Source organism: Myotis davidii, unplaced genomic scaffold (genome assembly GCF_000327345.1).
Source record: "Myotis davidii unplaced genomic scaffold, ASM32734v1 scaffold247, whole genome shotgun sequence".
In the NCBI taxonomy this organism is placed as follows: domain Eukaryota; kingdom Metazoa; phylum Chordata; class Mammalia; order Chiroptera; family Vespertilionidae; genus Myotis; species Myotis davidii.
Window position 1 is genome coordinate 418443 of NW_006299593.1, and position 14223 is coordinate 432665.

The 14223-nt window shown below is 50.6% G+C and overlaps 1 protein-coding gene across 1 annotated transcript in view; it reads left to right on the plus strand.

Annotated features, from left to right (window-relative positions):
* The window catches only part of SFXN5 (sideroflexin 5), a 113480-nt gene that overhangs the window by 12407 nt on the left and 86850 nt on the right, over nt 1-14223 (plus strand). The window contains exon 2 of the mRNA XM_015571491.1: nt 4690-4758. Coding sequence (XP_015426977.1) covers nt 4690-4758 — 69 coding nt within the window. The remainder of the gene's footprint in view (nt 1-4689; nt 4759-14223) is intronic.

The following is a 14223-nucleotide window of genomic DNA, read 5'->3' on the forward strand; positions in this document are numbered from 1 at the left end:
AGGTGGGGCTAGCGCTAGACACATAGTAAGGCGCTGGATAGAGATCTGTGCGATGGCTTTTCTCTGGGACTTGTTCTGGGACATTCAGTCACACAACAGACATTTATCAAGCCCGTCAGGGGACTGAGCCCTTTGCTGTGATCACTGCTGGAGCCGTCGTGCACATTTGGTTCCCCTGTTCTGGCAGCCATTGCCAGCATCTCTCTGGCAAGCCTCTGGAAGGCAGTAACAGTGTTTGCTTTTGAAGGGCTCCTCCTCCAGCACAGGAACCTGCATAAAGCACAGGGCATGTGATCCCTGCATGTGAAAGAGCTGGGCTTCCCCCCCCAAACCTGTCCCACCACACTGCTCCCAGCCCTGCAGGCGGCCCAACCCACCACCCAACTGACTCCTGAGAAACCTGGGCGTCACCTCTCCAAGTTTCCTCTCCCAAACTTGCTCTTTTCTGCACTTCAGGCCCATTTTGGGCAAGTTGGGGCCCCTGGACAGTCTATCCAAACTGTATACTTCCCTTCCCCTCCCTCACTTCCTAAACACAACCGGAGGCCCAGTGTTGTCTCTTAAACAGCTCTCCAACTCACGGGTCTCCACTGCCGGAATTCTGGGCCAGGTCCCAGCATCCATCTCCTGGGCCCTGTGGGAGCTTCCTAACAGGTCTCGCTGCTTCCACTTCCAACCCTCCTTTTCCTCATGGCAGAGTCCCAGTGCAGGTCTGATCAAATGACTCCCCCTTCCCCCAGCCCCCCAAGCTCAAACACCCTCTGCGGTGGCTTCCTCTGCTTCTGTAATGAGGACCTCACTTTTGAAGGGGCTCCAAAGACCTGCATGACCCACAGCTGCTGAACTCTTCTTCCTCAAACTGAGCCCCTACTTCCCCTTCAAACACTTCTTTTCACCATATTGGCTGCTTTCAGCACATGACTTTTTTGGGGGGGGGAGGGGGACACATCAGTCCATTGCACTGTTCACATTTCCCTGATTGTCACATCATATTTTAAATAATCAGGATCCCAGAAGGCCCGCACATTATAGTTGACTGATGATGTGCCTTCTAACCTATTAGTTCTCCCCTCCCTTTTCCCCTTGCTTATCTGTTGAGAAGCTGGGTTGTTTGTCCTGTAGACTTTCCCGCACTCTGAATGTGGCTGAAGGCATCCCTGTGGTGTTATTGAACATGTTCTGTTCCCTGCTGTTCCTTGTAGTCTTGGAGGCCACGCTTTTAACCTCTGCCCCCTATTGCCTAATGGGAGGGAGAAGATGACAAGACAACACCTGGGAAGCTCTGTGGCCGACTGTGCTCCCTTCCCTCCTCCTTGCTGCTCGTTTCCTCTCCCAAACTTGCTCTTTTCTGCACTTCAGGCCCATTTTGGGCAAGTTGGGGTCCCTGGACAGGAAACAGACAAACAGACATGCTTTTTCCCATTTGTATTTCAGTCTATCCAGAAATAAGTGGGGGGTTTTTGTTTGTTTGCTTTTTTTAAAAAAAAAACAAACTTTCTTGTCCTTCAGAAGTCTTGCTCATCTGCCAAGATAACGGGGGTCAGGTGTGTGCTGTGGGTGTGCTGGGCTCTAAAATCAGCTGAGGTCTATGGTGGCAGAGCATGTGGTTGCATGGGGCTCCCTCTGGGTACCGGGAGCTTGCTGGGCAGGAAAACGCACTCTGTGCTCCTGGGTGCAGAGGTTTGTGTGGGCTGAGGTCGGGGTCAGTGGGGAAGTTTCTCATGCAGTTTGCCTGAAGTAAGTTCTGAAGTGAAAGTGGCTTGTAGGTAGTTACCTGTTGTAATGATTTCTATCCCACAGACTTAGTGACTGTTCCTAGGGCTGGCCCTGGGGCTGGTTGTGTTGGGGAAAGGGTCAATACCTTCTAGTCCAGTGGCTCTCCACTCCTGCTGCACATGGCTCGCCTGATGCCTGGAGCCCCCCTCACGCCAGTAGAATTTGAATCTCTGGGTGTCCAGCTGGGTTTGGAATACCAGGTGACTCAGTGTGCAGCTTGGTCCAGGATTAGTGAGCTGGCCCAGTCTTTCTGCCTTTGAGCCACAGGTTCAGCGAGCATTTTATTCCTAAGCACAGTGCTTTAGAGGGCTGGGTACAGGAGGCCGAAGGTTCCTTCTCAGCCCATTGCCTCAGCTGCTGCTCCCAAGGCCCGCTCTCCCCCATGGCTGCGGGGGTGGAAGGCCTTGTACTGCAGGCCCCAGGCCCTGCTGAGAATTAGCTGACTCACCTTTCTTGTGCAAGGAACTGGAAGGAATCACTTAGCTGACTCATTCTTCAGGTAAAGAAAAAGGGAAGGAAAAACATCCATCGACTGATTAAGAAAAGAGGGGGGCTGAATTCTGGAGGAGGGGGGAAGGCATACATTTTAAACTATTGAGAAAATAAAAATGAATTAGACTGAGGAAGTAGAAACCTTTTCTGCCATTCATCAGGCTGGGAGGACAGGCATCAAAACAGCTACAAAGAAACAGGGTTCCTCACAAGGACCCGCTGCATCTAAACAGTGTCCCACCAACCCCGTCTTCCACACTCACTGAGAAATCACCTCTCCGAGATCTCTGGGGTTTCTTATACGGGCACTAATCCCACTCCTGAGGGCTGTGCCCTCAGATCTAACCGCCTCCCCGAGGCCCCACCTCTCATACCGTCACCTTGAGCATTAGGATTTAATCTATGACTATCGGGGAGAGGGTCAAATATTCCGTCTGTAGTAAGAACCACAGTATAGTTACTACATTAAGTAATTTAATGTGGATAAAATACTTTCATTAATCTATGACCTACATTTTTGTCAGTTGTCTCAGTAGAGTCCTTGAAAATATCATTCCCACCCCATTCCTGTCCAAGATTCAATCAAGAATCACATGATACATTTAGTTGTCGCTTTAGTTTCCTGTGATGTGGGCTGTCCCACAGATTTGTCTTTATGGCATTGTCGTATTTGATGAATAAGGCCAGTTATTTTGTGGAATGTTCCTCAGTTTGGGTTTGCTTGATGTTCCTTCATGATTAGATTCAGTCCTTCCAGAATCCTATGTGAGCGATATTGTGGACTTCTCCAGGTATCACATCCGGAGGCACACAGTGTCCCTCTCCCCTTCTTTGGTCCTTTTAACATGCCCCATCATTTGGTGATGGTAGGGGGTGGTGGTGGCGCTTCATTGCTTTCTGTCGCAACAAAATGTACCAGTCTCATCTCACCAGTACCTTCCCTGCCCCAGCCCTGGAACTGGCCACTTCCCTGGGGAACCCTGATGCGTTTTAGTGATAAACAGGATCTGTAGGTCATTCTGCCTCTTTACTATCCACTTACCATCCATCAGGCTCTACTCATTTCCCTGTCTATTAATTGGAATCATCCTCTTCGTACGCATTTCACACCATCATAAGCATTTTTCTACGTCATAAGCAATCTCTTTTAAATGGCGGCATAGTGTTCAGTCGCCGTCCACCATTACGAATAATGCCGCAGTGACGTCCTCAGCATACAGTGCACCTCTGACCAAACCTCCGGATGTCTGACTGTTTCCTTGGATGACATTATGAGGCCATTTTGCCCGGACAACAGCGTGAGCAGCATGGTTAGGCCATTTGGGTTGTGAGTTAGAGAAGCCATGTTTCCGTTAGGAATGGCCCCGAAGCTTGGTCTCTGGGAAAGGCAGGAGGTGGAGAGGCTGCTCCAGGGCGGCATGCCACGGTGAGCAGAGCTGGAGGCAGCGTGGGGCCTGGTGTGTGCAGGGGACTGTGAGGGGCCCCGGGGCCTCCTACAGGGTCTTGACAGGGAAGGGAAAGGAGCAGACGGTGGCTGCAGGGTCGGTTTCCTAGTGAGCAAGGGGTGGAGTGTGGAGGCGTCTGTTCCCTCACTGCGCAGAGCAGAGGACGGTGCTTGGAGAGCTGTGGGGCTCCGGGGAGCATCTGGGACAGGGCCTGGGAGTGTAGCGAGGCATGAAGCCCCAGCATTTGCAGCTTCTCCCTTTGTCCCCTAGCTTGGCACCCTGTCTCCTCCCTTGCTTGGCTTTGCCAAGCTGGCTCTGTCCCTAGGGCAGAGGGCCCAGCACCAGGGCTGCCCGGTTTCTTTTCATTGGGCTCTAATGCCTGTGGCCTGCTTTGTACAAAGCCCTTCTTTTCCACGCACCCTGCCCTGGGGCAAGGCCGGAGGGAGTCGGCCCCTGGTCCTGGGCCTCGCAGCAGCTCCAGAGCACGCAGGGGGCTGAGGTGCTGGAGCTCTGCCTCCGGGGAACTTGACCTGGGAGAGGGGCCTTCCCTCACTGGAGAGGTCCTGGCAAGGCTGGGAGGCTGCGGTGGTCAGGGAAGGCTGGGAGAGGGCGGGGACCAGGTCTGACCTCCAGCCCCTGTGCTCAGTGGTGTGGGGTGGGAGCTGCCGGAAGGCTTGGAGTGGATCTCAGGGCTCCGAGGGAAAAGGGAGAAAAATGGGAGGCACCTTGAAGAGAAGTTGGGACAGTCACTGAGCCTTAATGGTCTTTCTGAATTGATGTTAGAAAGTCCTCCGACTGGGAAAACTGCTCTCAGGTCACTGAGCAGTGAGGCCTCATTGGTATTCATCTCCCATGTGGGGAGTCCTGGGGAGTGTGGGGCCCAACAGTGGGGGTGAGGTGGGGGGTGGGGTCCCCCAGTGGCTGGAGGATGGTCTACAGCAGCTGATCTCCTCTCTTCTCCCACCCCCTTCTCCAGACGTCCTTCTATGGCCGCTTCAGGCACTTCTTGGATATTATCGACCCTCGCACACTCTTTGTCACTGAGGTAAGTCATGGCTGTCACTTTGTGGAGCCCCTTGGCCTTTGCACCTTGTCACTTTAGAACAGCCGTGGGCCATCTGTGTGTGTCCCTCATACACACTGTCTCATTTCATCTGGATCTCACCATGCCCCTTCCAGGGTAGATAGATCATCACCATCATTTCAAACTTCAATAAACTTATTTCCAACTACATGAGTTACATGCTCATTATAAAAGTCCAAACAGTACAAATGTTTAAGTAGAACCAAAAAGTATCCTTTATACACCCTTCATACCCAGTTCCCTCCTCCCCTAGGTGATAAGGTAGAATTTACCTTTTCCATGTGAACCATGCTATGAATTTTGACAAACATTCAGTCATGAATCCAGCCCCACAGTAACGATGTAGAGCATTTCGATGACCCAAAAATGCCCCCTCATGCCCATTGGTGGTCCATCTCCCCTACCCAGCCCCTGGCAACCACTTCCCTGTTTTCTGTCCCTACTGTCTGGCTGTTTCCAGAATGTCATATAAATGGAATACAGCAGTGTGTGCCTGGCTCCTTGTCCTTCACGTCATGCTTGTGAGTTTCACCTGTGACGTTGCGGGTATCAGCACTGCCTCCCTCCTCATTGCTGATTAGCATCCACTGAGAGCATGTTCCAGCCTTTGTTTGTCCATCCGCTTGTTGACGAACACCGGGGCTATTAGAAATAAAACCACTGTGAGCCTTTGTGTGGGTGTATGCTTTCACTTCTGTGAGTGAATAACTAGGAATGGGATCGCTGGCTCGTACGGTCAGTATATGTTTTACTTCGTAGGAGTCGGCCAGACTGTTCAGAGTGGCTGCAGGTTTCACAGTCCCATCCACCATGTTCCAGTTGCTTGCCATCCTCACCAACACCTGCTCTTGTCAAATCTGAACAGATTCCGTTTACTTCAGCTGTCCCAAGAAGCGGTCTTTGTGGCCTCTGTGTATGTATTTACACATGTGTGTAGGGACGCATGCAACACAAAATAGCGAAGATTTATTAGGCACTTACTGTGAGCAAGGCAGTGTTGTAAGCATCTTACATGCATCCGATCATCAGATTAACGCACAGCAACCCATGAGGCAGATCCATTTCAGTTCCATTTTGCAGATGAGGACATAGACAGAAGGTAAGTCTCATGGTATGAACCAGGTAAGCTTGTCTCGGAGTCCTTACTCTTAGCCAGTTTGCATTCCTGTTCAGGCAACAGTTTGGGGAGCTTTTCCCCAAGATGACTGGGCGGGCGGGCCGCAGGCCTGAGCTGCTGCGCTGGCCACACCCCTGAGCAAGTCGCGGAGCCCCTTTGTGGGCTTCCTGCGGGGACAGCACTTCCTTGCACATCTCCGTGAGCACTGCCTGGCTTCAGCCCCGGAGCTGATCAGCTCAGGGAGGGAAGGGCCACGACGGAAAGGGGCACAAGGCCTGCCAGCCCCTGGGCCTGGAACACCCCGTACTTTGCGTGGGAGCAGCCAGGGCTGTGAGACAGGGCGTTAACCTGGTGTGGTTTCCACTGCACGTCAGCAGGACACAGGGCTCAGGTATTTTACTGCTGGCCCTACCTGCCTCTGGGCCTACTGCCTCCTAAGGACAAGGCTGCCGTGCTCTCGGCTCCGTCTGCACTCTCCGAAGGAGTTGTCTATGCGAGCAACAAGAATTGGGAAGAGCACCAAACTAGAGAAACTCCTTACCTAGCCTAGGTTATGCATCTTTCTAGAAAGTTCCAGAATGGTGCAAAACTGGATACAGTTGCCACATAAATTCCAACATAAATGCTACCCGTTGATGGAGGAGTCAGCAGAGGCCAGTGTTTAGCTCAAAAGATGGAGGTGCTAAGGGTGGTCTGAGGGGTGTTGAGAGGCGGCGGAGGGGCACTGAGAAGGTTGGGAGGCGTTTCAGTGCTTCCCAGTCACCGTGAGCCGAGCCGGCCGGGGCTCTGGGGATGGGTGGGCAGCTACAGAGTGACCTGCTGCCTGTGCCGGGGGGTCACCCACCGCCAGTCCCCCTCTCCTCGCTCCCAGACCACTTCACTCTACTACTCTGTGCCTGCACCACACCTTTCATCTTCAGCTCTCATATTTTGAAAGGCTGCAGCATTCTTGTACATCACTAAACCATTTGGGTCTAAATCCCATTACTAAATATACAAATCTCATGCTTTATTAGTAATCAAGCTCACTGTCAAAGCAATTACTAGCTAGAAAATAAAACCACTGTACTGTAGTTTTAGGATATTTTCCCGATTTCACATGTTCCCTCCCCTCATCAAAGATTATGATCGACTTCCCAGAATGATCTTCACTTTTCCCCTAGCACTGCCTCCACGTCCCCCCTTTTGGAAAGTTTCTGCCCACAGGAGATCTAGGCCCTAAAAACCCTGGAAGGGCCGTGCGTGGGGTCTTCAGGTCTCGCTGGTTCTAGTCGAGGCAGGTGGCTTTGCAAGGCCACAGTGAGAAATCGGAAGCCCTGAGAGGCAAAGGGGCTCTTCCCTGACCCCTCCCCCACAAACTGTGGCGCTGCCAGGAGGGCCACCCACCCCCCCACCTTCTCCCCCAGGGCCCTTGGCTGGTGTCCTGGGAAGCAGAGCGTGGGGCGCGGCTGCCCAGCCAGAGGACGGGCCAGTTTGCCTGGGAGGGTGGGAGGGTCGTGGAGGACAGGAGGAGGTGGCCCTGGAAACCAGTTTCCCGAGGTGGACAGGTCCTGGGCAGCGTGAGCCATCTGGTGACCCGGTTCTGGGGGGCAGTCGCTGACTGAACAGATAGGCTCGTCTTGCGAGAGTTTGCAGCTAGTTGTTTGCAATTTTTGAACTGACCAAGCTTTCCAAAGATTCCAACCCTCTTGTGTGTAATGAGGCGGAGGAAGTTGTATTCACAGTAATTTCTCTTAGGAAGAAGGCCGTCTTTGTTTTATCCCTGTGTTGAGCCAGGCTTCAGAGGAGGAGGCTGGTCTGCGTGACAGAGGGGGAGGGACTGTGCTTTGATCCTGGAGGAGAGGAGGGAGGAGGCAGGAAAGAGAGAGCGGGAAGGAGAGCAAGTAACCTGGTGAGCCAGTGCCTGGGGGCTCTTTTTAAACGTTTTTTTTTTTTTTTATAGTTTATTGATTTGTAGAGAGAGAGAGGAAGGGAGAAGTGAAAAACATCTATGTGAGAGTGTAACATCGATGGCTGCCTCCTGCACGCCCCCTACCGGGGGAGCCACGATCCAGGCAAGTGCCCTGACCCAGAATCGAACCAGTGACCTCTAGGATGCCCAACCAACTGAGCCACCCTGGCCAGGGCCCTGGGGGCTCTTGTGAGGTGGGTCGTGCCTACTGTGCTTTGAGAGTCGTTGACCTGACCCAGTATTGTCCCTTCCACCATCATTCCTGGAAAGCTGTCAGCGAAATCCGCCTGGCTCATGAAATGGCTGCAAGAGTGGATCATTTGAGGGGATATTGAGGGGGGTGGGTCTCCGTCAGGGTGCAGTGGGGGGGTGGGGGTGGGGTCAGGCCTGAGGAAGGAAACGGCCAGGAGCTGGCAGAGCCCCAGCTTTGGCCCTCCACAGAAGTCATGGGGTTCCACCTAGGCCTCTGAGGGCAGCGGTGCCCCAGCTGACATCTAAGCTACTTTTAATTATGGGCTGAATGAAGGTAAAAGGGATTTGCTATTCTGAATTCAATAACTATTTAAGGGAATGAATGGCTGATAGATGATCATCCTGAAGAGCATAGAAAACTAACTGAAATAGTGTTAATCTCACCATTTCAATACTAGCACTGGAGTGGTTAGTGATCTGGAACTTGGGGCTGTAGTGTAGGCTAGAACAAGTCAGTAATTACACGGATGTTGGGAACCATCATCACCCCGGAGTAGGGAGATACAAATATGAAGTGGGGAAAAGACAAAGAATTATGTGATGTTGAATTTGAATTGGAGGTACCAGTGTGAACTCATGATCCACACACACACACACACACACACACACATTTCCCAGTTTCTTGGCTCTGTTCACTGAAAGGGCCTAGAAGCAATGATACCTGGTAACAATGTACCACTCACCGTCCATAAAAGGAACCAGGGCTTCCTGTAGACATGGTCAGACCCACACGTGGGGCAAGGAGAATTGTTACATAAAGTAAGAAAGTGCACAGAGAGTGACCGAGACCCCGTAAATGGCTTGAAGGGCCACCCACTGGCCACATTTGGGACAATTCCAACCCTTAAGAAGAATAAGAGCGGTGGATTATGATACACTGAGTAATAATAATAAATCCGTGAGTCCATAGTAATACTAAAAGTGTGGGAGAGGGAAGCTCTTTGCAGAAGAGTGTCAGCTAACAAGCATAGAAGGAATAACCATTGTGTAATCACTAAAGGGTGCCATTTCTGTAGAGCCAAAGATGGGGGGGGGGGCAGGATATTTGTGTGCAGGATTACTTAGCAATTACAAGGGGAAAGGTGCCTTTACGGTGCTTGGAGGACACCCCTTTAACCAGGTGACCACACTTAGCATCACTGACAATGAAAAAACTGACATGATGTGATTCTGGTATTAACCCCTGTATATAGGGAAATATACAAAAGTCTAAAGAAGAAAATAAAAACTGCTTATTACCCCACCTGCCAGAAATAATAATCTAGCATTTTGATGTATGTTTATGTTCAAAATTAGGATGTTTACAAAATATGTATAAATGTAGCTCTATATAGACACATAAAGAATCACGTGTGATATATTTGTATACATAACATAAATGTATACATAATATATATCCTTTTTCCATGTAACATATCATGAGCATTTTTCCTTGTCATTAAATGTTGTTTTCAAAACGTGTTTAACAATTGCATGTGATTTACCATGTAGTTATTCCATGTTTAGTTGTTTTCTCTATTGTTGACCATTTGAGTAGTTTCAAGTTTTTTTGCCATTTTATTGTAATAAACATCCTTGATCATAAATCTCATTTTCCTCTTTATTTCCTTTGGATAAATTCCTAGAACTGGAATTTCCGCATGAAAAGCATTTTAAGGTGCTTGAATATGTTGCCAATTGCCCTGTAAATTGTACCAACCTGTACCAAGATTATATCAGTTTATACTCTCACTAGCAGTGAGTAAGGATGTCCATTTAAATGCATTAGATATTCTAATTTTTAAAATCTTTAATAAAATTTTAATATATATGTTATTGATTTTTAGAGAGAAAGGAAGGGAGAGGGAGTGAGAGAAACATTGATGTGAGAGTGGGACATTGATTGGCTGCATCCTGTATGCCCCCTACAGAGGATTGAGCCCACATCTTGCAACCCTGGGCATGTGCCCTGCCCAGGAATTGAACTGGCAACCTTTTGGTTCATGGGATGACACCCAACCAATTGAGCCACACTGGCCAGCTTTAATGGAACTATTTTTTATTTTAAAAAAATCCCCATATGTTAGTACCTATATACACGTCACGTCCTTGCCCATCAGCATACATTGTTGGCATACTTATTACATTGAACATATACTTTTTGTTTGCTTTTTCATTCATTTCCAAGTCTTTATAATTTTTTTTAAAAAAAATTTAGCCTTACAGTATAGACAACCATTATCAGTAGACTTATAGGTATAACAGATAGGTTGTTACTGTCTTTTGTGATCCCACCAAAAAAAAAACAAACAAAAAAACTTAGGCATGCCACTTTCACCTGTGCTCAATTTATTTTTTAGAATAAATTCCCAGGAGAAGGATATTCAGGCTGGAGGCCACGGTTGTTTTTATAGTTCATGGGGTAGCTGGACAGATTTATTTTCTAGAGCAGTGATGGCGAACCTTTTGAGCTCGGCGTGTCAGCATTTTGAAAAACCCTAACTTCACTCTGGTGCCGTGTCACATATAGAAACTTTTTGATATTTGCAACCATAGTAAAGCAAAGTCTTATATTTTTGATATTTACTTTATATATTTAAATGCCATTTAACAAAGAAAAATCAACCAAAAAATGAGTTCGTGTGTCACCTCTGACACCGTGTCATAGGTTCGCCATCACTGCTCTAGAGGGTTGTAAGTACCTGCCATGCTGCCAGGATTATATTGGCTTACCTCACACAGGCGCCCTGCAGGCGCCCAGGGGTCAGCCGCCCGGAAGCAGAACCTCTCCCCATGTGGCCCTGGTTTCCTCTCCCCTTGGGCCTGCCTCCCAGAGGGTGGCTTGTGGCTGGTGGGAGCCACACCAGACGGCTCTGCAAGTCCCCGGGCTGCTGGGAGGGAGCCAGGAGGGGCTAGGAAAGCGCCGGGAAGACGAGAGAGAGGAGGGCATGGCTCTCTGCATGCACAGAATCACTAGCTTTGGCCCACAAGTCCCACCACCTGGGGCCACAATAGGGACGGATCCAGCCAGGGTTGCAGACAAGGTAAGGATGCACGGCCCTTCACTTGGCAGATGCCAGACTGGCCCAGGTGAGAACCAGCAGACAGATCAATGCTGAGCAGTTAACATGGTGTGACATGACCTGCTGCCCCCCCACCCCCTGCCAGCAACCCCTGCTCCACTCCCTCATGCACACCCCACCGCGCTGTCAGTCCACTCTCCCTGACACTTGACGCTGCTCTTTCTTTTCCATTTTTTCAGTTCTGCAAGCTCGGGATTCTCAAAGCTTTGCCTGAAATGCCCCCGTTTCAATTGCACCCTTTCTCTACACCTGCTCTCCATTTTCTCTATGTCAAGCTGGGCTTAGCTTTGAATGAGAGTGAAAAAGGGCCTTCCTGTTCTTATCTGGGGCCCCCAGAAGGAGCTGGCTTTGGGTTGGGGGGCAGGATGCAGGCCTTGCTGTGGTTTCCTTTTGGGACGGCCCTGCTCTCAGTGACTGTGGTGAGGACGGGGGTTCTTCCATGCCCACATCTCGGGGAAATGGCCCCGAACTGCGACGGGATGGGTTTCCAGTGCCACACCCCCACTCTGTGACCCCGAGCAAGGAAACGCCCTTCCCTCTGTGGCCCCAGTTTCTCAGGAAGGGGTGGCCACATGCTGCTATGACATACACACACAGGGCGTGTTTTTATTTGTGTCCATTGTGAGCCGGGCACCATCTCTTGGAATCCGGGGAATCTGTAAAACCCGAGTCACCTTCGACGGACTTGGGTCTGACACTGTAGAGCAGTGGTTCTCAACCTTGGCTGCACTTTAGAATCACCTGGGAATTGTTTTAAAATCCTGATTTCTGGGCCCCATCCTCTGAGTATAGCTAACCATTATCACTAGACTGATAGGTATAACAGATAGGTTGTTACTGTCTTTTGTGATCCCCTCCCCCCCAAAAAAAGTCTCAGGCATGCCACTTTCATCTGTGCTAAACTTATTTTTTAGAATCAATTCCCAAGAGAAGGGTATTCAGACTGGAGGCCACGATTGTTTTTATAGTTCGTGGGGTAGCTGGATAGATGAGGCCCAGAAATCAGGATTTTAAAAAGATTCCCAGGTGATTCTAATGTGCAGCCAAGGTTGAGAACCACTGCTGTAGAGCCTGGATTCCTAACCCTGACCATGCCCTTTGCGTCTCCCTCTCAAAGCCTCAGTCATGCATTTTTGTTAAACGCATATTATATGTGGCCCTGGGTTGGTGATGGGCTGGGCTGGGTTGGGCATGCCCCGGGGTTCTACGGAGATACCTAAAACCAGGCCCCTGCTGCCTGCACTTGGCAATCTCTGACAGGTAATGCAAACACACAGGCAGGAAGTGGTCAGGCACCTCAGAGAGGGCAAGCCCAGGGCTCTCTGACTGTTCACAGGAGGGGACGTTTCTGGAAGATTCCTGGAGAAGTGAGCCTGGAAGGATGGAGGGGGTTGGTGACGGACTTGGGGAGGAAAGGTGTCTTGGTGAAGTGAATTGTATGGGCAAAGTCAGGAGGTGGGAACATGGAGGTACCAACTGGAGAATGGAGGGGCCCTTTACCCAAAGGAGGGTGAGATATTTCTGGGCTTTTCTCACATCCTGGCCAGATGCTGTCACTTCCATCATCTATTTAATATATTAGATATTATTCTCCGTTAAACGTTTATATCAGTTTGCCATCCTCCCTTAACCATGCAGGGATTATACTCAGTCTGCATTGAGTTTGGGGTGTGCTAGGCTACCCTCTCTGCCCCCCTAAACAGATGAGTTTTCCTCCTGATGACTCCCCCAGCTTTCCTTTCTGTGCCCTTCCTGTCCTGTGTCCCTCTGTCCCCATTCCTGTCTGGCCTGGTCTCCCCCCTCTATGTCCACCACCCTAACACTCCATGCCTGTCCCTTTGCTTCCTTCTTCCTCTGGGGATTTGGGGCCAGGATTCTCCTCTGTCCAAGTTCCCTGCCCCTGGAGCAGGCCTCCCAGGCGCCAGCATTTCCCGAGGGGCCTTCTGCTCCCTGTCAAATACTAGGAGACACCTCACGGTGACACTTTCTGGCAAGTGAGCCAGAGGCAGGCAGGCTGTGAGGGAGTCTGGGAAGCAGCAACCTGTCCATCCATGCCCCTGGCCCCCATAGGCCCTGGAGAAGAGCTCCAGTCTTCTCTCCAGCCGGCTGGGCTCCTCACCCGTCTGCATTCAGGGCCTGGCCGCCTGTTCCTGGTTGAGCAGACTTTCTGCAAAGTTCACCCTCCCACTGGCCTCCAGCGTTCCCGCCCCTCACTGCCCAGGGCTTTCCGCCAAGCCCCACAATGCAGAGGCATGAGAGGAGGGTTGACTCCTATCTCTCAAGTCTCCTGAAAACTGACCCTTTCTCTGTGGGGAGACCAGCCCCACAGCAGCCAGCCCTCAGGGACCTAAGATAAGTGGCTGAGGCACCTGTCTGTCCCAGGGTAGCCTGGAGCCCAAGGCCTTCCTCCTCTGACAGGGGGCCTGGCTGAGGGCGAGGAAGGCCGGGAAGCAGAAGAGCGCGTTCTAGCTCCCTTCAGTCCTGGATTCTCAGCTCTGTCTTCAGGAACTTTGGATTTAGTTCTCCCTCCACCCATGCCAAGATGAGAGCTCTTGGGAACCCACTCTTGTGGCAGGAGGCCTCCCTTTGATGACCGTGTCAGATGAGATGGAAACTGGCCAGGTTGTTATGGGAACTCGGAAGAATCCCTGGAGTGGGAAAATAATGAGAACACGGGGCCATTCACCATTCAGCGGCGGAAAGTGGAGCACTCATTGTCTGAGGGCAGAGGCTGCGGCCCAGAGAGGAAGCGGGCTTGGGGTGGGGGCTTGCTGCAGCACTAGGAGGCTTTGAGGGTGGTGGGGGGACAGAGGAAGGGTCTGACCAAACCGCACACTTTCTATCTGTATGACTTTAAACAAGTTAAAACAGCAATCAACACGAAAAACAAATGTATGAGACTGGAAGGAATATCACCCTACTTTTGCGGCAGTTGTCTCAGTGGTACGTTTACAGGTGATTTAAAATTATTTCTGCGCTTTTTCTGTGTGTGTGTGTGTGTGTGTGTGTGTGTGTGTTTTCTCCTGGCATTTTCTCTAAACAGC